We start from the raw sequence: 24,249 nt of genomic DNA on the forward strand, positions 1-24,249 counted from the left end.
ATAACCTAAAAACCTAGAATATTATGCTTCATGTTAAGAACTAAGAATATTATATTCACTGATTAGCCCTAGGTCCATATTAAATCATCAAATAATTGAATTTCATTTTCTTTACATCATATAATGACTAGGAACTTGCACTAACACCTACATAAATATATATTTAACACTAAATTTATCATTTATTCATCTTACATATATACTTGATATGGATTTTAATTTGTTCATTGTAAATAATGATTCACTAGTTACTAAGAAACTCTCTATCTCTTTACAATCGTACAATATCTTCAAGGTGCTTTGTAGCACTAGCCATCTTTTGATACACATTTATGGGTACTATGTAGAGCATTAGAACATACGAGAAAGCTATATGACAAAGATGGAAGCACCTTAGGTAAAATGGATAGTAAGTAGAACTCATTTGAAGTGTGTAGACATTCTATAACATTTTTGATAAAGTGCAAAGCTCATTTTAATTCAATTATTGATCACACAATATACACATTAAATAAAAAGTCATCAACAACACACAACAAGTGAAAAGAACTAAGCACATCCTTACCCTCTCTTTAATATTCACACTTATTGTACAAATTTATACTTTATATTTTGCATTGATTTATTAAAATTGAATTAATGTATTACGTGCTTACTTTCTTACAAGCATACTCATTCAAAGAATTAAACATTCTACAATGCTTTTGATAAAGTGCAACGTTGATTTTATAATTCAATCATTGATCACACAATATTAACATTAAATAAATAATCATCAACAATACACATCAAGTAAAAAAAACACTAAGCACATCCTTACCCTCTCTTCAATACTCACACTTATTGTACAAATTTATACTTTATATTTTGCACCAATTTATTAAAAGTAAATTACTGCTTTATTTTCTTACAAATGTATGACAGTAATGTGAAAAAAGAAAATCAATCCCCTCCATAGACCCCTCAATCTTAAATTAAAAAATATGGGGCCTAATTAGCTTTGATTTTAAGGAGAAGAAATAATAAACAATAAGGTTGAGTTGAACTTTTCATAGAACCCTCCATAAACCTCTCAATCTTAAATCAACATCATGGGTCCTCCTTAATCTTTGATTTTGATGAGGGAAAAAATGATAACAATGAATGGGACTTCTCATCTAAATTTGTCCCTTTCCATTTACACTTTAAATTAAAATTATTATTTTATCTTTATTCAATAAAATTTAGTAAATAAACCAACCACTACTAATAAAACATTAAAAGATTCTAACAAAAGCAAGTCTAAGAAACCTAGACAATATGATAGTTTATTGAATTGATAACACTTTATGTGAACACCCCCTATGCTTTCACTATGAAAGCTCAATTCAGTCTAACTTGGCTTTTGAAAGATCAATGAAATTTCCTCTAATTCAATCTTAAATTGTAAGAGGAAGAATAATAAAAGATAAGGTTGAAAGTGACTTCCTATATACCTTTAGATGAATGTCATTTTATCTTATTGGAAAAAAATTGAAAAATAGGTCCCTAATCCTATACCACTAAAATATTTGAAAATTCTAAAAAAAACGGATTGAAAAAACCTATGCAATCCAACAATGATGAACTTTTGTAATTCTTTTTATGATTTAAAAACAAATACAAGCCCCTAAAAGATGCTTAAAAAAATATTAAAAATAAATAAATTAAAGATTACTAAAGAGCAATATGCTTTCCCATTCTCATTATAACCTTTCTTTTCTAAATTATTTTATCCAAAGAAAGTTCAGAGTATTTTCCTCTGATTTATACGATAGAATAATATATCGTAGCAGAATTGACCATGGTACTCTTCTAATGGCGTTCTTACACCTGTGAGTTAAGGTATCGAGCACTCCCTGTCATTGGTATGAAGCTTCACTGCAGCTTTCGCTGATCCCAACATTTGAGGTTTCATGTAATTATGATGTTTCTTATAATGCCGATCAAGTACAAACACTCGCAACAATTCTGTAACAGAGGAAGCGACCTTGAGCTTTCTCCAACTAGATTCCACCCAAAAGCGCTCCACGCTCTGTATTTTAATTTTATACTTCGTACCACATACATTTCTTCGTTTAGAAGAAAGAAATAATATCAAATATGATACGGAGAATCGGGGAACTCAACTGTGGGAAGGCCTGAAACTTGCTTTCATTCTCCAAAATGGTTGGTTAAACTTCCCCAAAACTGGTCTAATGCAATTCTCTAGCAATACATGGTGGACTCATTTCGCTTGATTGGATCGAAATTGGGATGTGAAGGACCGCTCTTGTGGGTTCACGGTGAAGCTTATTTTTAATTGGAAACCCTTCTCTATAGTCCACTGTACTAAATAGATATTTGAGGGTCAATTAGAATCTGCCACATTTATGTTAAACATTTTCAGCAATTCACTTCAACAGGCTCGGATCATATGTTGAATGTCAGATATTGTCCAGAGATCAATGTGTTAGAACTTAGTACATGGCTGTGTTATGCGAGGACAGATGCTAGGGTATTTCTCTGATTGTGGTCATTTTAATGGAGTTGTTCTTCTTGGGAGGACAAATTCGAGGGTTTGTCTCTGATTGAGGTGATTATAATGTAGCTGTAGTTCTTGGGAGCTTAGTCATGGATATCTGTACGAGTATGACAAGGTTCCAAAGTGCTCATTCAACAGCGCAAAGCAATCACTGGGAAGGGGACCGTATTTGCATGTAAATTGAGGACACCGAAACCAGAGAAATCAAGAATCTATGCCCCTGCAGTTTAAAATCCACAAGTTAGCAAAGGTAGTCCATGATTTGGCAAGCAGAGGTAATATTCAGCTAGGTCACAATGAATTAAGAGTTTAATTTCTAGAGACAGAATATCCAATCCAAAAAAAACAGAGGTAATATTCTGCTAGGTCAAAATAAATTAAGAGCCCTATTTGTAGAGAGAGACAGAGCATCCAAGCCAAAATCCATGGATACTCATATTTTGAGAGGGACGCTGTACGTGGGCAACCTTGTATCTCAGAATGCATTCTCTTTTCTATGGAATTCTGATTATTCTGCTGCTGCTGCGTTTGGATTCGGTAATAGGGAACTGTGCTTCTTTCTGAAGGAGCTGTCAGTTGAGTACAAGTTGGAGCTAGGCTTCAGAGATATTCGGTTTATACATCTCCGCAATGCAAAGGGCGTGAAGCTTCTTTTTGTTCAGGTTTGATTAGGACATCTCTTCCCTTCTCATGAACACATACATCAGTTTATGCATTATTTTAAGTCAAATATTAATGGTTCAAGTATCAGCATTAATATTGGGTGCTCAACTCCAGTTTTAATGGAGAATTGGAATTGTGGATAAATGGTAATATTGAGTCTTTAAGAAATGAAAATATGAAGGGGTTTAAAATAAGTAGCATATTGAAAAAACTCCAAGTTAGTTTATTTTCTATTCCTTATTATTTCTAAATTTTTCTATTCTTTTTTATCACTAAATATTATCTCCAGTTTTAATATAAAATATCAATATTAAAATAGTTAGCACCAATATTAACATTCACTTGGGGCCATCAGCTCCCTATATTACTTCCTAAAAAACTATGCAGTGGCTGCTAGGCAAAATAAGCCTAGCAACTGCATGGGCCTTGCTCTAACATTAAGATGTTTATGCTTTTTAAAATATGATGTTTTAAATCATCTATCGAGACATGGGTTACTTTGTTACACAAAGGAAACCTGACTTTGATTATATATATGTGAAACTGATAATTCATCACTTGTATTAGTACCAAAGAGTATTCCTTGCTAAAAAAAAATTCTTTGGAGTCATGTTTTACCGGTTTATCTAAGTCTTATGTTCTTGTTGAGGGATCCCAACATCACCATAGAGTTCACAATCAAATTTAAAAGCGATTCATATTAATATTTAAAAAAAAATTGTCTATTATGTAAATATCATATGCTGATAAGTGTTAAAATGGAATAGTGATTAAATTACTTAGAGGAAAAGGATGAGGTGAGGCATAGAGATTTTGGTAAGAACAATGGAAATGTATTAGAGTTCACAATGAAATTAATTTTTTAATTGCATATTAATTATAAATATCTTGCTCATTTAAACATCACTATGAGCATTACAAATTTCTCATGAACAAACATAATAGAAATTAATTATAGAAAATTAAGAATCTTGTATTCAAATTTATTTTCTTTAGAAACAACAAAACCTTAAGATTTCTTTTTAAGCATCCTTATAAAAATTGAATTTGAATCTTCATAACAAAAACTCAACATTTCAATTCTTGAACAATAATATTATCATCATTTTTTTTACATAGTGCTTTCTGACTTGTCCCAAGGTGAAAATCAAACCCTCTCATAACAAAATAGGTAGTCCTGTATTTGACTTCTATAATATTTCATACTTCAAGTTTTTACTTTGTAATTTTAAGTTGAACATTTTCATCTTTCTAATCTTTTATAATTATGACTGCAATTTTCAAGCCCAAGCTGTGAACATTTTGAATTCATGGCATTACATGATAACTAATATTCAATAGAATAAATGATTATATCAATTATTTTCCCTTAAAAATGCTTATTTCCTATTATTTGATCTCACTTGTGTGACTCTACATGGTTAGGACACCCCTTGTCATAAATTTATTGTCCCAATTCATAATCAACGTTATATTCTATAAAATGATTAATATAAGATGGAATTGTTTCTTTAGTATGTTGTTCCCAAGTTATATGGTAAACTCCATATTCAAATACTTCAATAGAATATTTTTACAAATTATTTGACTACCATCTATATTATAGATTTCATCATGTAATTCTATAAATTTTCTTTTATGTGTCACATACATCTATAATGTTTAAACTTTCAACCTTACATACCAAATAGTATGATTCTTCTTGTATTTCCATAAAGGATATGTTGTTCTTTGCATTTGTAGTAGAATGAGTTCATCTCTTATGCTTGTGTTTATCTGTTTAATTCATTGACCTTCTCTTAAATATTTGAAATGGTGAATTAATAGTAAGAAATAAATATGATAAAGGAATCAAACTGACCTACAAAAAATTGATGTACATAAGAAATAATCTTAAAGAAAACTTGAGAAAAAGGAGCATTAATTCTTCATCTCCATAATATTCGTTATATTGTTATAAGCTTACTTTCCTCTTGATGCCTACAAGAACATCAACATTCTTCAAAAGCATATATTTTTTGTAATGGTTTGTGGATCACTTCCTTTCTTAGTAAATCTACTACTATCCTCCATACTAGTATTTACAATTTGCACTATGCATATCAGCACTTGGAAGAAAGTGCCTCACAACATTAGCTTATTTTGCTTCTTCAACCTTTTTTGAATTTTTAAAATATGAAGACAAAACATTGTACCTCTTTTATATAGTCATTAGTTCATCCTGAAAAAACTCAAATACTTTAGGCACTTGTTTGAAACAAAACTACCACATTAGATAGACAATAAAAACAAAGCACCCCTTTAGGCAAGTAACAAAAACGGAAAAAAAAAAAAACAACACTTTTGTAAAACCACTGCTTTATACAATTTGAAGACTACCCCTTCATGTAGGTGGTGAAAATAAAACTATCATTCCTCTTCATGTAGGTGGTGAAAATAAAACTATCATTGACAAATGAAATTGTCACTTATATGTTCAATAATTGTTGAAACTTGCAAATGTCATAACTTACAAATAAAATCAAAATTGTGTCATTTTTTGCAAGTGTATAACATGTCTATGGGGAATTCAAGCAGAAAATAAAAATCCAATCTAGAAAAATCCCTTAGGTTGGTTTTTTCTCTTAAAATAAACCTATATTTATGAAGCCATATGAACATTTCAAAGCACTTGCAATTTTTCATTGGCTCAACAAAATGAGATGTTGCATTTCAAATTACATGGTCTAGTTTGGAGACTTATAGTTTGACAAAATATCTATAATTAGAAGGTAAGGGTTCACCTTCTATCCTCTCAAATGTGATCCTTTATCATCAATTTTTGAATGGTTATGCTTCTCTCTTGGAGATAGTCATTCCCTTCTATACTTTGCAAAGCCATATTGGTCTTAGAGTCTTGGACTTCAAATATTTGTCAGTTGACCTCTTGCACTCTTGAGAGTCTTGATCCATCTTTTGGATTTCTCTTTTTGCACTCTCATTCCTTACCTATGCTCTCATTTATCCTTTTTAGGTCCTTCTATTGCAATACATATGCTTGTGGCTGGAGTGAAGCTCTCTCTTAGGGATGGTTACATTAGAAAAACCCTCTTGATGCTCATATTATGTCAACAATGAAAGAAAACTTTTATATCAAGAAAGTAGCTTGCTAAAAGTTACCAATTTTATAAAAGTATGTACATATCTTATAAATCATTTTTTTTTTCAAATATATATTATAATTAAATATTTGCATCAATAATAAATTAAATATACATTAATATATAATCTTTCAACAATGTATCCAACAATGCAAGATTCATATTAACACCCATATGAACATAAGAAATTTTCTATTTTGACAAATCTCAAGAGCTATGGTATTTTTCATTCCCTCAAGAATGAGCCACATTTTAAACTTTGTGTTTTACTCATACAAAGTTCTTATATCATGTCATATTTTTAGTTGGAACTCTTATCCTTTCACCAATCATGTTTCCAAGCTTCACTTTGTTGATCTATTTTGTTTTTTGCCTTCCATCAATTTTCATTGTGTAGGAACAATGAATACAGTATTCTCAAAAGTAGATAGTCGCTTGCATTGAAGAATCAAGGAGGTTTTTAAAACAAGAACGTCCTTGTTCTTTCCTTAAACAGGTTTTCAAAATTTAATTTGTTGGTTATTGTTGTTTTCATCTTCCGCCATTTCTCATTATATAGGAATGATGAATACGACTCTCGAAAGTTTTTAGTCAATTGCATAGAACAATTGAGAAGGTGTTCAAAACAAGAATTTGGTTGTATGTTTTATAGGTGCAAACAAGCCTACAAGAGTGTACCTCAATTATGGGAAAATGCACCTAAATAATAGAAAAATTAATAGCAAGGTTAAATATTGGTACCCCATCCTAGAATAGATGACTTGTTAGATTGTTTAGCTCATGCCAAGTTTTTTTCAAAGATTGATTTGAAGAGCAACTACCATGAAATTCAAATCCAACAAGGGGATGAATGGAAGACAACATTTAAGGTCAAGGATGGGTTATATGAATGGTTGGTGATGTGTTTTGGTATGTTTAATGCTCTTGCCACTTTTATGCACACCATGAACATAGTATTTACATCCGACATTAGAAAGTTTGTTATAATCTTTTTTATTGATATTATGATTTTAAGAAAAAGCATGGAAAAACATTTGAAGCACCTTTGAACAATTTTTAATACTATTAGAATGGAGAGATCATTTATAAATCTTTTAAAAAATTGATTTATTATAGAAATAAGTTGGTTTTCCTTGGAAATGTGATTTCAATAGGAGGAGCATGAATCTTGAAAAAATTAAGGTCATACTTAGAATGTCCTACCTCTAAAAAACATAGTAGAAATAAAGAGTTTTCATGGGTTAGTAAACTTATATAAGAAGTTTATCAAAAATTGTAGTTGAGTGTCCCCTTGACTGATTGTACTAAAGGAATGCTTTTTTCTTGGACTAGACAGCTGATAAGAGTTTTGAGAAACTTAGAAGGAAGGTGATCGAGGCCCCTATACTTGTTCTAATGAACTTTATTTATTTTTAACTGTTGACTCCGATGCTTATCAAGTTTTGAAAGGAGAACAGAAAAATACAGGCTTACACAAACCTTTACCTTTTCTTGAAGGACCATAGTTTGAAAAATACAGGCTTACACAAACCTTTACCTTCTCTTGAAGGACCATGGGTTGGCATCTCCATGGATTTTGAATTGGGATAACCTTGTACTCCGCAAGGAAATGATTCCATTTTTTGTTTAGATTTATTCTCAAAGATGGCCCACTTTATTCTATGCAAAAGGAAATGTAAGTAAGGTTGCTGATTTGTTCTTTAAAACAAATTATCCACTCGCATTACTAGTTATCAGGATACAAAATCTTTAGGCCACTTTTGGAGGACTTTGTGGAAGAATCTCAATAGCAAACTGCAAAAATATCACCCTTGAACAAATCAGTAAACCGAGATGGTAAATCAGCTGGTTAATTTGCTTCGTTTGTTTTGTTGGTGAGAACCCAACGTAGTGGGATTTATTTTGGCACAAACTGAGTTTTCTTTTAATTCAAGCATCAATAGGTCCAATGGTAAGTCTCGCTTCTAAATTGTTTTAGGAATAAACCCCAACGGGGTTGTTTATCTTATTGATTTTTTGAGTCGGAAATGGGTCAGTCAAGATGCAACTAACCAATGAACAATATTAAAGGAAAGCTCATTTGCATCAGAGTGAGAAAATATATGAAGAAGTTGAACACATCATGGTGGATTTACATAAAGAAGGATTTCCTTGGGGCACTCATACCAAATTAAAAAAATTAAAATTGAAAAAAGTGAGACCATGCAAAATACCTATGTTACCCCAGGTTTCCGGGATGAGGGGACAGGGGATGGGGAAACAGGTTTTGGGACGGATGTTTTTTCTTGGACCAGGGACGACAGTGGGAACAACTATATAAAAAATAGGGAAAACTTGCAATATATAAGAAAATTTTAAATATTCATATAAAAAAATGGATAAAACATGCTAGTATGAATTATAGAACCTTAACATATAATGTTTGTATTAAATAATTGAATTTTAAATTTCACATGAGAATATATATCAAACAAAATATCAAAACTGAAACATTAATTTTACGGGACAGCCAAGACAAAGGTTTCCGAAATGTCCTGGAAGTGAGGATGGATCAATTTTGCTGGAAACGCATCCTTGGGTAACACTGCAAAATACTAAAGAAAATGATTGAGAAATAGATTTGCCTGAATATTTGGATATCGGTTATGTTTTCAATCTTGCAGATCTATACTCTTATCGTGCTGGTCCTGAACAAGTCCCTGATGAAGATGTGCTGAGACACCTGACCATAACATTGACACAGAGAAAAAGGGAGCACATTGAAAAGGTAGTGGATTCTAAGATTGCTGCCACACGAGCTAATTTGGTCAAGGGGGCTGGGTTTGCCTGATTTCAACAACACATGAATCACCAAAGAAGATCTCATGAAATTTAAAGGACTAGACTCTTCTGAATCAGGAGATTCCGAACCTTTCAAAGGCAAGGAATATAATGCAACAATGGATCAATTTTTGGGCCCACTACCTCACTGCCTTGTTTTTATCTTGACGATTTCTGTCTTATTTGGTTTGCGACAGTCTGTTTTGGACAAATACTAATTTTGGTTTCCTCTTGGTGGGAGTGGAGGCAGATTTTCGGGAGGGATTATTGTGGCATGAGTTATTTGGTTTTGTGAGGGATCACAGTTCTGAGTGGGGATCTGTAGACGTTTTGTCTGTTTTTAATAGTGAAGATTCAATATGCTATTTTACTGTCTCTTACATATCTTATATGCATCTCTCCATTTACTGTTTATATTTGTTACCAAATTATTTATAGCTGATTCTGCAAATTTGGATTTTTTTTCAGTTAGCTATGATTAATTTGATTTGTGGGATTCATAGTCACTAAATAATTTGGTCAGTCAAGATAAATGAGGTCAAGCAAGAAAAAATGTTTTTATAAGATATAGATCACCTAATACGACACAACCTCAAACGGTCTTTTATACAAAAAAGAAGAGTAATATGTTCAAGAGGAAAAACACAATGATGGTAATCGTGTTGGCATCGTCACTCATGAGTTCTCAACCAATCAAACTTTAGTTAATCTACATAAAATTGCTAGGATTTAAATTTATGAATGAAAAAATATTTTATAATCATGCACAATTCTGTAATCTGAACATAAATCCTTAATTACGTGCCTGAGTAAAATTCAATATCGTATATTGTATGCAAGTCGATTTTGGGTATCTATCTGTTTTAATAAATTTCATGGGCTAATCCGCATTGAAGAATGCGACTAGAGTTTATTTGTGCACTTACATTTTGCAAGTACTGTGAGTTGAGTAATTACGCTAAAGTGATCTGTCAGCTTATACATTAATCTTATGACAGTTGCGTGGCGCTCCAAAGATATATTACAACGAAGAACCGTCTTCCAGTCATCATATGGATCATAGGGACCTGAGCTTGTCATACATGGACTGTAGTGATGATACCTGGGTCAGAACAACGGATTTTACACAGTCTTCTTGTATAGGCCAATCAACATCACTATGCTTTGAACTTCCAAGTGACAGCGACTTTTCTGAAATTCGACAGAATTTTGCTCATTACAAAGAAATTAAGGAGCAGTTCTCACTCGAATCAGGCACTCCATTTTCTTCGGCAGGCTTGGTGCCAATTTTAAGTCCTCCCCTGGAGCTTAATGTGCCTTTCGAAACACTGTTCCAAGTAAATTCACTTGTTCAGAATGGATTACTTAGTGGGCCAAACCTTAACACGGAATTCTTCAAGTTGCTGCATCCTAAATGGTTTCCTAGTAACTTTATAAGTTGGGCTCTTGTAAAACTAAATAATTTGAGAAGCACATGCTATGATCCAGTGAAATTAATCAAGAGAGAATATGAAAAGCTTAAAAAAGCAAGACATTTAAGAAGGCACACTGGTTCACTAAATGGTTACCTGGACGATGGCTTGATGCGTGTCTACCGGGTACAAGTCACGCCTTCGAAAGTGTACTTCTTTGGACCCGAAATAAATGTATCCAACCGTGTGACACGACGATATGCAGAATATATTGATGACTTTCTCCGTGTAAACTTTGTTGATGAAAACGGGAATAAACTGTACTCAAATGATTTGGCCCCGAGGGTACGTAATGGTGTAGAAAGACGCACAAAACTATACGAACGTATTCTCTCTGTCTTAAAGGAAGGTATAGTAATAGGGAGTAAGAAGTATGAATTTCTTGCATTTTCCACTAGTCAGCTACGGGACAATTCTGTATGGTTTTTTGCTTCAAATGGAAAAGTTAATGCCAGAAGCATCCAAGAATGGATGGGTGATTTTTGGTCTATTAGAAATGTGGCGAAATGTGCTGCAAGAATGGGACAGTCTTTCAGCTCATCAACAGAAACACTTCATGTTCCTCAGTATGGAATTCAAAATATTCCAGACGTTTGCATTGAGAGACAGGGTAAAAATTATAATTTTTCAGATGGAATTGGGAAGATATCTTCATCCCTGGCAAAACAGGTAGCTGCCAAGTGTAAATGTGATAATACACCTTCCGCATTTCAAATAAGGATTGGTGGTTACAAAGGTGTTGTAGCTGTGGATCCTCGATCCCCGCATAAACTTTCTCTGAGGCCAAGCATGAAAAAATATGAGTCAAAAAATAGTAATCTTGATGTTCTTGCATGGACCAAATTCAGACCATGCTTTTTGAATCGCCAAATCATAACTCTTTTGTCTACTTTGGGAGTTGAAGATCATAACTTTGAGAAAATGCAGGGAGAAGCAGTACAAAAACTAGATCAACTTTTGACTAACAGAGCCATGACCCTGGAACTCCTGCAATTCATGACTGTGGGTCATTCTCACAAGGCCCTTGTAAGTATGCTTTCAGCTGGCTATTTGCCTAATTCTGAGCCATACCTGTCAATGCTTATTCATGCATTTCGAGCGACTCAGCTGTTTGAGTTAAGATATAAAGCACATATATTTGTTCCGAAGGGGGCATGCTTGATGGGCTGTCTGGATGAAACTAGAACATTGAATTATGGTGAAGTATTTATTCAAGTTTCTCGCACTCCAGGAAACAAGCGATTTCTTGATAAGGGGTTTAGTGCAGCTCAGAAGTGGAGCATTGATTCTGGAACTAGCATAGTTGAAGGGAAAGTGGTAGTTGCCAAAAACCCGTGCCTTCACCCAGGCGATGTACGTGTTTTATCAGCAGTTAACATCCCCAAGCTTCATCACATGATTGACTGTGTAGTTTTCCCTCAACAAGGGCAACGGTAAGTAGACAAAATTCTTGAATCTGCTCGATATGGATCTGATACTCGTTTTTTGTTTCCCATCAGTATTCTGTTCTGTCTTTGCTTTGTGCACAAACATAGTCATATTTGCTGAGAAGTAACAATTCATCGGTTACTGCGACTATTGTGATTTATTCAGAGCCATTTTTAATTCAAATTGATGTGTTGATTGGAAGCTCTTGAAAACCTACATTGTATTTCCCTTCAGATAAGCAGGACAACCTGATTCGCCATTGAGGCAGTACTGAAAAATCTAGGTCTCAAAATGCAAAACTCAAACACAAACTCAGTTATCAAAGCAGAGGTTCTCTGCTTCTAGACAACACTCTCATTTCAACTTACTCTCCTCCATTCACTGCAGTCCCTCTTGTATTGCCTCTTCTTGTACTTATCTTTCTATTGATAATCATGTCTTTCACATCATCGCGAAATACTTACTCTTAATTAGCCTTTTCATTACAAACCATCAAACACCGTTTTTCGTCTCACTTGGATTCCCCAATACGAGGCCATCTATGATTGCATAGACATCATGTTAGGGAGCAATAGTTTATTAGGTATTTCCCTCTTATATATAATTCAATTTAGTTCGCTTCGCAACTCGGTCGATATACATTTGATAATCATTTTGGCTCTGGAGTGTCTGACACAAAGATAGTTGATTGAGTATGAAATACCAATATAAAATATCTTCTTTCTTTAGTAATCATTATTGGACATAGTCATCTTATGCTGATAAATCATTGTTTTCCTAGATAATTCCTTCTAATTTATTGTAGAGAATTCACGTCCTCCTGTGTTAGTAGAGATTTGTGTAATTTCTACATATTTAATGTTTATAGAATATATGTTTGTAGAAAGAATGTAGATGTCTATATTTTGATTGTTGACTATATATCTGGTGATTCTTTTAATTACCACACTTAGCTGTGAACTTATTTGTTCCTATAGGGCTTCCGTCCATTCTTCACTTTAACCAATTACTAGTTGTAGTTCTCAATTCATTAGTATCTTAGAATAACTGTAGTTGTTCTCTATTCATTAATATCTTAGAATACATCTGCCTGAGTTTCTCCCTACTGGATAATAGTTAGGTAATTCCTGATTGGATGGTACTGTTGACTCATATGATGGCGTCTTCAATCTGACTGCAACTAATCCCCATGCTTTGTACTAGGTGCTGACGGTCTCCAATTTGTTGTAGTCTCCCCTCCAGTATATGCTGCAATAACTATATTGTCTGTTGCTGCTTATTCTGGTATCCGATATGTTTTTTTGTTTTTCCCTCTCCTTTGCTAGTTATCTGTTACATATATAAGTGATCGCTTATAATGGACTGATAGGGTGATTGCATCCCTACTCCGTAATGTGATGCGCTGAATCTATCCTCTTCCTCTGATGTCATAGGCAGTCTCATTCACTATTTATTATGACTGTGTATCGATGCCAAAACAAATGGTGCGTTGGCTTTCAAGATCGATACTGGTTGTTCATGAAAGGTTGATTGTCTGACAACTTGGGAAGCTTCATGCCTGTTCTTTTTCTTTCCAGGCTGATTATAGTCGCTGTTCTACCCGTAATACACGGTTCTTCTTTGTCTGAGCTGATTTGGACTTTTGTATCTTTATACTGACCTGTAGCCTCCCACACTGAATCTAAAATAAGGGAATATTGTTTTCTACTTTGTACTTGATATAGTTTTCAGATTATAATCTGATCTGCATGTCTTCTTTGTCCATTTTTCTTTCTTATATAGTTTACTTGATGTGGGGTTGTGCCTATTCAAATTAGGTTACAATCTTTAGTTCTTTAAGTTTTATCTATATATATATATATATGATCGGTAAGAGGCTGAAGCCAAGATTAATTGATAAGAGATTCACAATTTATCCTTGTATTGTAGACTCTTACCTAGTAAGTGATATATATTTATTATAATTATTTGATTTATATTTATAATATTTTTTGTTTATATATTTAATAATTATATAATTGACTCTATAACTATCTAATATGATTATGTTGATCAATATATGTATTATATATTATTAACTTCTAATATAGTAATACTACATAATAATAAATTATATTTTAATTTATTCTATTAAAATCTTTGTAAATATGGGATATGACATATACTCCCAATGATGCCTATTTTGTCATCTTTCAATTGTTCTAGCTCCACTTTCTTCCATCTTCCTAGCTGATTCCTCTATCATCATTTAACCTCCCTCATCATGTCAAAGATGCAAACTATTACAAGTTTGACCTACCTCAGTGGTACTTCATTTCTTCAAAATGGAAATTGAATGGTTAGACGATCCATATGAAACATATTCACACAATTCTTCAGATCTTACAGAACCTGCGATGGATACCCATACTCTATTTTGATACTCCCATTCTGACATGGGGGTAGGCAGGATGCTCTTGTTAGATTGGGTAGTGTGAAGTTGTTTTTCTATTTGCCATGATTAGGCAATATTTGTTATAACTTTTACTAGAAACTTTATTTAGTGTAGGAACAAATATTTGTTTAATTATTAGTTTCTTGCAACCAACTTGGTCTTGGTTGTTAAGAGGCCTTTTATCTCAACTATTGATTTTTCAGTGAGAGTAGTATAAAAGGGGGGCTAGGGGGGCATTTGGAAATGAATAAGTTTGTGAAGTATTTGCAGTAATAGCAAATAATTTTGTAGTGTTAGCAAGGGCGCAGTGATAGCGTTGTGGTTAGCAGTGGAGAATATCAATGGGAGAAATTAGGAGGTTGTCGGAGTTAAACCAGTAAGAGGCAACAAATTTTGTATCTCTTGATTTGCTAAAGTTAATATAATTCCTCATCTGTAGAACTGGTTTTCTCTCAAGAGTTTTTCCAGAGACGATTTCTCCAAAAATATTGTGTTGCTTATTTCTTTTTGTATTTTATTGGTGAACTTGTAGTTGTGTTATTTTTCGTTATTAGCTGTGAATTAATTTTCGGTAGTTAAATAATTGTTTAAGATAGGAGATTAATAATTAGTGACTGCAATAGTAATTTTCACAACTCTTGCAACAGACACCCAAGGTCTAAAGGGAACATTTCTAGTGTTAAACTCATAAACATTTGCAAACCCAGTGTTTGTCTTGGCTCCACTTTTGTGATTTGTTAACTGGCATTATTCCGTTCTTCACTTCCTACAACCTTAAATATTATTCCCTTTCATTCTTACTCATTTACTTCTGCCCTTCATAAGGTTCAAATAATCAAATTTGATTTCCCACTAGTATAGTCTATCAAAATCAGAATATGCCACTCAATTATATATTTCTCAACAAAACAAATGTCTTCCCTTATTTCTTTTGCTGATTTACATTTTCCATAGCCTTCTTCTGTTAAAGTTTAAGGATCACTGCAAATTTAATAACACTTCCAATTATTTCTCTGTTCCAAATGCAGATTTGAATGTGAATAAATATGTGTAGATGAGACATGTATCTATGGTAATATATAAGTTAATAATCATTAGACTATATATATATATATATATATATATATATATATATATATTTATATATAACTAGATATATTAGGGTTTTGTCTAATTGATGATTAATTGATAACCATAGAGGGATTAGTTGTTGGTCAATTCAATTTTAGTGAAGCTACGACATTAACACTCCCTCTTAGCTAGGGAAGATTGTTATAGAACACATTATGTTCTCAAGCATATAGAGAGAGATCATCTCAATATGATATTCTTGGAATGACACATTTAGAGATATCAACATATATCCATCAAATTAGATGTTATCTTTCAATATCATCCGAAGTATGATTCAATAAAGAATATCAATCATATGATATTCATCATACTTATATTCTCTTGGTATGTTCACTGACATTAAGTTCATGATGCCTACCAAGAGAATATGTTATATCCTATAAGGATATGTGTTATCTAATCGCTGACTAATTTCGAGACAACAACTGAAAGGAGTCTGTCGGATAACAATCACGATCTTCAACTCATTCCAAGACAGCAACTTAATGTAGTCCATCAGGAGAATAGGTCAAGCTATTGTTAAGGTCGTCACCTTACAATAGCGACCTCACAAAGAAACATCAATGAAATATCGTCACCTTTCATGACATTATCCACATATGCAAAATAGTAACTCACATGATATCCATCATGAACAATGTCAGAGGCTGGATCTGCCATAGGATGATCTTGTAGCATCTCTTATGTATGCATGCAAACCAATATAGAAGCAATTGTTATGCATTTCTTGACATTTCAATCATTCCAATTCACAACTTCTACTGCAGATCTTCTTTGTGTTAGAATATATAGTCCACCAATATAATTGAAGGGGGTGAATTAGTTATCCAACTATTATCACAATTATCAACCTTATTAAATCTTAACCATATGAGCAATATAATCAGAACCATAACAAGATACTTATGCACAATAACACTAGATATGTTAACTAGGGAAACCCTTGATCAGAGGGAAAACCCTAGTGGGGATGGTACCCACAAGATGATGTACTTATATAAATATTCCTTGTTAGAGGATGAACCTTGTTAGGAGTCTATGAAAGCATTTAGTACATATCAGTTTCTATTAGGAGACTTTGAATCCTTGTTAGGAGTTGTAGAAGGTAGATGGACCCACTATCCAAACAGCTTTAAGGGCAAGACCAATGAACCCACTCTCCAAATGATCTCTGAATTGTTCCTCGCACAATAATAGAATTGAACTGTACTGCTCCTTCCTCTTTCTCTATCCTGTCAACCAGACTTTTGCTTCTTATGATCTCAATACTAGATCACAAAATTAGCATCCAATAATCCCTTGGATTGCTTACTTGCATTTACAAAATAATTTGCCCTTGTTCGCACTTCTTTGAACACTTCACACTCCACACACACTTTACAACCAAGGAAAATACTTTCCTTTATACCACGTCCTGAAAACAATTCCTCGAGTCGGTGTTGAGGCTTTCCCAATTAAGTATAATAGCATTATCGGCTCACAGTCTACACAACTTCTCACACATGTGACTTCAGGACTTGCACACTTACTAACGTCATCATCAGGTTGTTCTCTATCACTATATAACTTCACATATCCAGATTATATCTCTGTTAGAAGATATAATACAATCATCAGAAATTGTTTCATAGGTACTCTGTTTCTACACTGCTTTTTGTAAATCACTTATAATTGTCGTATGTCTATGACTTAGGTTACATGCACTTAACCCCATCATCAGGACACAATGTATAACATGTCCCTAACTTTGCCACCTAATCATCAAAACTTTGTCTGTACGACCACGATCTCTATCTGCTATTCTACTAGTCTTTACAAAATTATTGCTATGTTGACATAAATGACAAACATACTCATGAATGCAACATGTCAATACTGCCACATGCTCTTCAATGCTTAGGATACTCCCCTAAAGGAATACCATCAACATTCATGCTAACACTTTGAACTCAGTTACCTTTCTATAGGTAAGGCTAGAATGCCCAATTTGTTGAATCTCTTGTATTCCAATTCTCTAGCATGATGACGAGGAGACTGAAGGAATAAACCGAGTTGTGTCTCTTTTGAACTACAATGATGCCAACCATACTAGCAACGAAGATCACAGGCTCTTCCCATATAGTCACAATGCCCAAAATACTAGCTAGGATCTACAAACTTTCAAGTAGACATATTTTGACTCAAATATGAGTTGAAATGTAGTGGAATTTTGTTCAGTTATTTCCCAACCAAGAAATTGAGATATTTGACACACAACAAGGAAAGTCTTCAGGCAAATTATCTACTCAATAGCTACCACCAATAAATTTATCATCTTGATCTCAGTTCAATTTACAATTCACCTCATACAGCTATATGAAAACATAGGATTCATACAACAACAAAAAGTTAAAATCCAATTGCTCAACCTCTAGTTATAGAAGCATCGGAAAATCCTTCCTTCAAATCCACACACCAAGTTTTTTATCATTGTACTCTTAATAAATCGCCATCGGCAAACACAATTACTTAAAAGGAATTGCCAATACTAAGGATGAGTCACCAATATATTTAGGGGAGGATGTTGAATATAAAGTCAATATTCAGGAATACATAGTGAACATGTGTAATTATTGAGTAATCATGTTATATTCCTCAATGATTATAGAAACCAATGTGGTATGTTAATATATCAAATTCTTCAACGGTTCAATATGTCAGGAGTACAAAAACTAGATCAACTTTTGACTAACAGAGCCATGACCCTTAAACTCCTGCAATTCATGACTGTGGGTCATTCTCACAAGGCCCTTGTAAGTATGCTTTCAGCTGGCTATTTGCCTAATTCTGAGCCATACTTGTCAATGCTTCTTCATGCATTTCGAGCGACTCAGCTGTTTGAGTTGAGATGTAAAGCACATATATTTGTTCCGAAGGGGGCATGCTTGATGGGCTGTCTGGATGAAACTAGAACATTGAATTATGGTGAAGTGTTTATTCAAGTTTCTCGCACTCCAGGAAACAAGCGATTTCTTGATAAGGGGCTTAGTGCAGCTCAAAAGTGGAGCATTAATTCTGGAACTAGCATAGTTGAAGGGAAAGTGGTAGTTGCCAAAAACCCGTGCCTTCACCCAGTTGATGTACGTGTTTTATCAGCAGTTAACATCCCCAAGCTTCATCACATGATCGACCGTGTAGTTTTCCCTCAACAAGGGCAACGGTAAGTAGATAAAATTCTTGAATCTGCTCGATATGGATCTGATATTCGTTTTTTGTTTCCCGTCAGTATTCTGTTCTGTCTTTGCTTTGCGCACAAACATGGTCATATTTGCTGAGAAGTAACAATTCATCGGTTACTGCGAATATGGTGATTTATTCAGAGCCATTTTTAATTCAAATTGATGTGTTGATTGGAAGCTCTTGAAAACCTACATTGTATTTTCCTTCAGATAAGCAGGACAACCTGATTCGCCATTGAGGCAGTACTGAAAACTCTAGGTCTCAAAATGCAAAACTCAAACACAAACTCAGTTATCAAAGCAGAGATTCTCTGCTTCTAGACAACAGTCTCATTTCAACTTACCCTCCTCCATTCACTGCAGTCCCTCTTGTATTGCCTGTTCTTGTACTTATCTTTCTATTGATAATCATGTCTTTCACATCATCGCTAAATACTTACTCTTAATTAGCCTTTTCATTACAACCATCAACACCATTTTTCGTCTCACTTGGATTCCCCAATACGAGGCCATCTATGATTGCATAGACATCATGTTAGGGAGCAATAGTTTATTAGTTATTTCCCTCTTATATATAATTCAATTTAGTTCGCTTGGAAACTCGGTCTATATACATTTGATAATCATTTTGGCTTTGGAGTTTCTGACAAGATAGTTGATTTGAGTATGAAATACCAATATAAAATATCTTCTTTCTTTAGTAACCATTATTGGACATAGTCATCTTATGCTGATAAATCATTGTTTTCCTAGATACTCTCATTGCCAATGCTGGTTCTTTCTAATTTATTGTAGAGAATTCACGTCCTCCTGTGTTAGTAGAGATTTGTTTAATTTCTACATATTTAATGTTTGTAGAAAGAATGTAGATGTCTATATTTTGATTGTTGACTATATATCTGGCGATTCTTTTAATTACCACACTTAGCTGTGAACTTATTTGTTCCTATAGGGCTTCCGTCCATTCTTCACTATCACCAATTACTACTTGTAGTTCTCTATTCATTAATATCGTAATTCAGTTATTCTCTATTCATTAATATCTTAGAATGCATCTGCCTGAGTTTCTCCCTACTGCATAATAGTTAGGCAATTCCTGATTGGATGGGACTGTTGACTCATATGATGGCCTCTTCAATCTGACTGCAACTATCAGCTTAGACTCTTACAAGAAGCTCATATCTTTTGGCAATTTTCAACGTAAACACAAAGTAGTCACACTTTATAATGCTTAGAACTTTAGGATGATCTTGTAGCATCTCTTATCTATGTATGCAAACTAGTATATAAGCAATTGTTATGCATTTCTTTACATTTCAATCATTCCAATTCACAACTTCTACTGCAGATCTTCTTTGTGTTAGAATATATAGTCCACCAATATAATTGAGGGGTGGGGGGGGGAATCAATTATCCAACTATTATCACAATTATCAACCTTATTAAATCTTAACCATATGAGCAATATAATCAAAAACCGCAACAAGATACTCATGCACAATAACACTAGATATGTTAACTAGGGAAACCCTTGATTAGAGGGAAAACCCCAGTGGGGATGGTACTCACAAGATGATGTACTAATATAAATATTCCTTGTTAGGAGTTTGTGAAAACATTCAGTACATATTAGTTTCTATTAGGACACTTTGAATCCCTGTTAGGAGTTGTAGAAGGCAGATGGACCCACTATCCAAACAGCTTCAAGGACAAGACCAGTGAACTCACTCTCCAGATGATCTCTTAATTGTTCCTTGCACAATAATAGAAGTGAACTATACTGCTCCTTCCTCTTTCTCTGTCCTGTCATCTAAACTTTTGCTTCTTATGATCTCGATACTAGATCACAAAATTTGCATCCAATGATCCCTTGGGTCGCTTACTCGCATTTACAAAATAATCTGCTCTTGTTCGCACTTCCTTGAACACTTCACATTCCACACACTTTACAATCAAGGAAATTAATTTCCTTTATACCACATCGTCAAAACAATTTGTTGAGTTGGCCTTGAGGCTTTCCCAATTAATTATAATAGTACTGTTGGCTCACAGTCTACACAACTTCTCACACATGTGATTTCAGGACTTGCACACTTACTGACATCATCATTAGACTATCCTCTGTCAGTGTATAACTTCACATATCAAGATTATATCCCTGTTAGAAGATATAGTACAATCATCAGAAATTGTTTCATAGGTACTTTGTTTCTGTATTGCTCTTTGTAAATCACTTATAACTGTTGTATGTCTACGACTTATGTTACATGCACTTAACCCCATCATCAGGACACAATGTAGAACATGTCCTTAGCTTTGCATTACCTAATCATCAAAACTTTGTCTGTACGACCACTATCTCTGTCTGCTATTTTGCCACTCTTTACAAAATTACTGCTTTGTTGACATCAATGACAGACATAGTCATGAATGCAACACGTCAATACTACCACATGCTCTTCAATGCTTAGGTTATTCCCCCAAAGGAATACCATCAACATTCATGCTAACACTTTGAACTCAATTACCTTTCTATAGGTAAGGCTAAAATGCCCAATTTGTTGAATCTCTTGTATTCCAATTCTCTAGCATGATGACGAGGAGACTGAAGGAATAAACTGAGTTGTGTCTCTTTTGAACTACAACAATGCCAACCATACTAGCAACGAAGATCACAGGCTCTTCCCATATAATCACAATGCCCAAAATACTAGCTAGGCTCTACAAACTTTCAAGTAGACATACTTTGATTCAAATATGAGTTGAAATGTAGTGGAATTTTGTTTAGTTATTTCCCAACCAAGAAATTGAGATATTTGACACACAACAAGGAAAGTCTTCACGCAAATTATCTACTGAAGAGCTACCACCAATGAATTTATCATCTTGATCTCTGTTCAATTTACAATTCACCTCATACAGCCATGCAAAAACATAGAATTCATACAACAACAAAAAGTTCAAATCTAATTGCTCAATCTCTAGTTATAGAAGTATCTGAAAATCCTTCCTTCAAATCCACACCAAGTTTTTTTATCATTATACTCTTAATAAATCGCCATCAGCAAACACAATTACTTAAAAGGAATTGCCAATACTAAGGATGAGTCACCAATATATTTAGGGGAGGATGTTGAATATAAAGTCAATATTCAAGAATACATAGTGAACATGTGTAATTATTCAATAATCATGTTATATTCCTCAATGATTATAGAAACCAATGTAGTATGTTAATATATCAAATTCTTCAATGGTTCAATATGTTAGGAGTTTGATGGTGGCTCATTTTGACAACCAACTTATAATGTACTAGTGATTAATAACTTCTGCAAATACAAGTGGTAATTATTTGGAACTCGTCACTTCAAAACAACGTACATAGGGGGTAGGCCCATATAGTCATACATATTGACTTTTGAACTCCCTTTGAATATCAATCATCTGAGCTCCTCATCCAAAATTTCCTTTGAAGAAGTGTCAAACTCCTTTTGAATTTGGTATCAATCTCCCTTCTCCTGCAGTAATATTTTCAAAGGAAAAGTTCAAGGCACATAGCTTTTATAGTATGTATTGAAAATAAAAAATAAGAGAGACTACAATAATACTCAAGGATAATAAATAGTTTTGCATAATTATATTTCTTTCCAATAATATAGATAAATGTCTATACTTTGAACATATATTTTCAACTATGTATCCCATTCAGACTTTCTTCAATTACACCAAAATACTCACTAAGCTTCCACATGCACTTGTATAAAGCTCGTTTTAATTATAGAGAATATATATAATTTAAAATGTTATCTATTTATGACCACCTTGAATAAGTAAATGAAATATCATTTAAAATACTTTCATATTCTTATATATAAAATACTTGCATATTCTTATATATATATATATATATATATATAAAAGAACTATAAAATTTATACTATCTCCAATATTATATAAGAATGAACAGTTGCAATCATACTTTTTATTACCTTATTTCTCATTTCACCTATATGCCCAACCCTCTATATTCTACAATGTCTTAACATTTGTTTCACCAGCAATTAGGGTCTCGTCTCATAATTTTTTGTCCCTATTGGGAGAAACTTGGACTGTAATGTCCCCACTAGCAACTACAATAATATCTACAAAACCAATGTTAGAATTTATACAATAATAAATTATATTTCACTATCCTACCCTCTATCCTAACCCAACCTTAAAGACGTCTCCACATCGGGATCAATAACCCTCTTGAGGATCCTTAGATCTCTTGTTATTTCTTTGTCTTCTATGAAGTGCTCCCTTTAAGGTCCTTCATAGAAGAGACATTCTCTATCCAAGGCCCTTGACACATATGCATATGTTTACATCTATGAAATATTCCAGCCTTATAACCATATTAAGATCACTCTCTTCTCAAAGGGACTCTCTTGATCTTAAGCTATTAACCATATTAATCTCACTCTCTTCCCTAAAAAGTGACTCTCGTGACTCTCTTGATCTTAAACCATTAACCATTAAGTCATGTGTGTTATCCATTTTGAATTCCATCTTTACTTTATATATACATATGTATATGCATAAATTATCCACAAGTATGATTCATTAATATAAATAAATTAATAAAATATAAGTAAACAAATATAATTAATAAACATACCTTTCTTACCTTCCTCTTTTCTTGGTCCATGTCACTTTATCCTTAGTTGGCCCTTCAATGAATTATTCCTACTAGAATATCTCAACTCTATATTTTCTTTCTAAAATTATACTTTTTCGTTTCTTCTTTTCCAAGAGTCACAACCTTTCATTATACAAATTTTTTGAAAAGTCACAACGCTTCATAGTTATAATCCTTTCGAAAAATCACAACACTTCATAACTAAAATCCTTTGGAAAAGTCCCTGTACTTTATAATTACAACATTTTTTAAGAGTTACAACTATTCATAATTATGACCCTTTCGAAGGTTCACATCCTTTCAATATCTTGATACCTTTTCGAAAAATCACTTTCTAATTTTTCTTCATATTGCTTTTCTCTTCCATTTTTTCCTTTTTGAACTCCTATCTTCTTCTCTCTTTTTTTCTTCTCCCTCTAAAATAAACTCTCCTCCCCTTTATATCTTGATTTTTAAGTAGTCATGTCTATTTGTAATTATTTAAAATATCATGCTAAATATTATTTCAGTGATAATATAGATTAAATAATAATTATTTTCTATATTTATATTTTAATATTAGTTTTAATATAACTTTATTATCATTATTTATTTAACAAGGGTTTTGTTCAAGCATGAGTCCCTGCCTATTAGGACAAAGACAAATAGAAGAAAATAAAATATTAAAAAGAAAAATTAATTATTAGAATGACTAATTCATAGGTGTATATTGAGTCT

The 24,249-nt window shown here is 33.2% G+C and overlaps 1 protein-coding gene across 1 annotated transcript in view; it reads left to right on the top strand.

Annotated features, from left to right (window-relative positions):
• Positions 1-1,736: 1,736 nt before the first annotated feature.
• The window catches only part of LOC149573295 (putative RNA-dependent RNA polymerase 1), a 54,951-nt gene continuing 32,438 nt past the window's right edge, over positions 1,737-24,249 (top strand). The window contains exons 1-2 of the mRNA XM_089814503.1: positions 1,737-3,204; positions 10,164-12,070. Coding sequence (XP_089670629.1) covers positions 2,968-3,204; positions 10,164-12,070 — 2,144 coding nt within the window. The 5' untranslated portion in view covers positions 1,737-2,967. The remainder of the gene's footprint in view (positions 3,205-10,163; positions 12,071-24,249) is intronic.

This window comes from Cupressus sempervirens, chromosome 2 (assembly GCF_028749045.1).
Source record: "Cupressus sempervirens isolate cs-2001-9-10 chromosome 2, ASM2874904v1, whole genome shotgun sequence".
Classification (NCBI taxonomy): domain Eukaryota; kingdom Viridiplantae; phylum Streptophyta; class Pinopsida; order Cupressales; family Cupressaceae; genus Cupressus; species Cupressus sempervirens.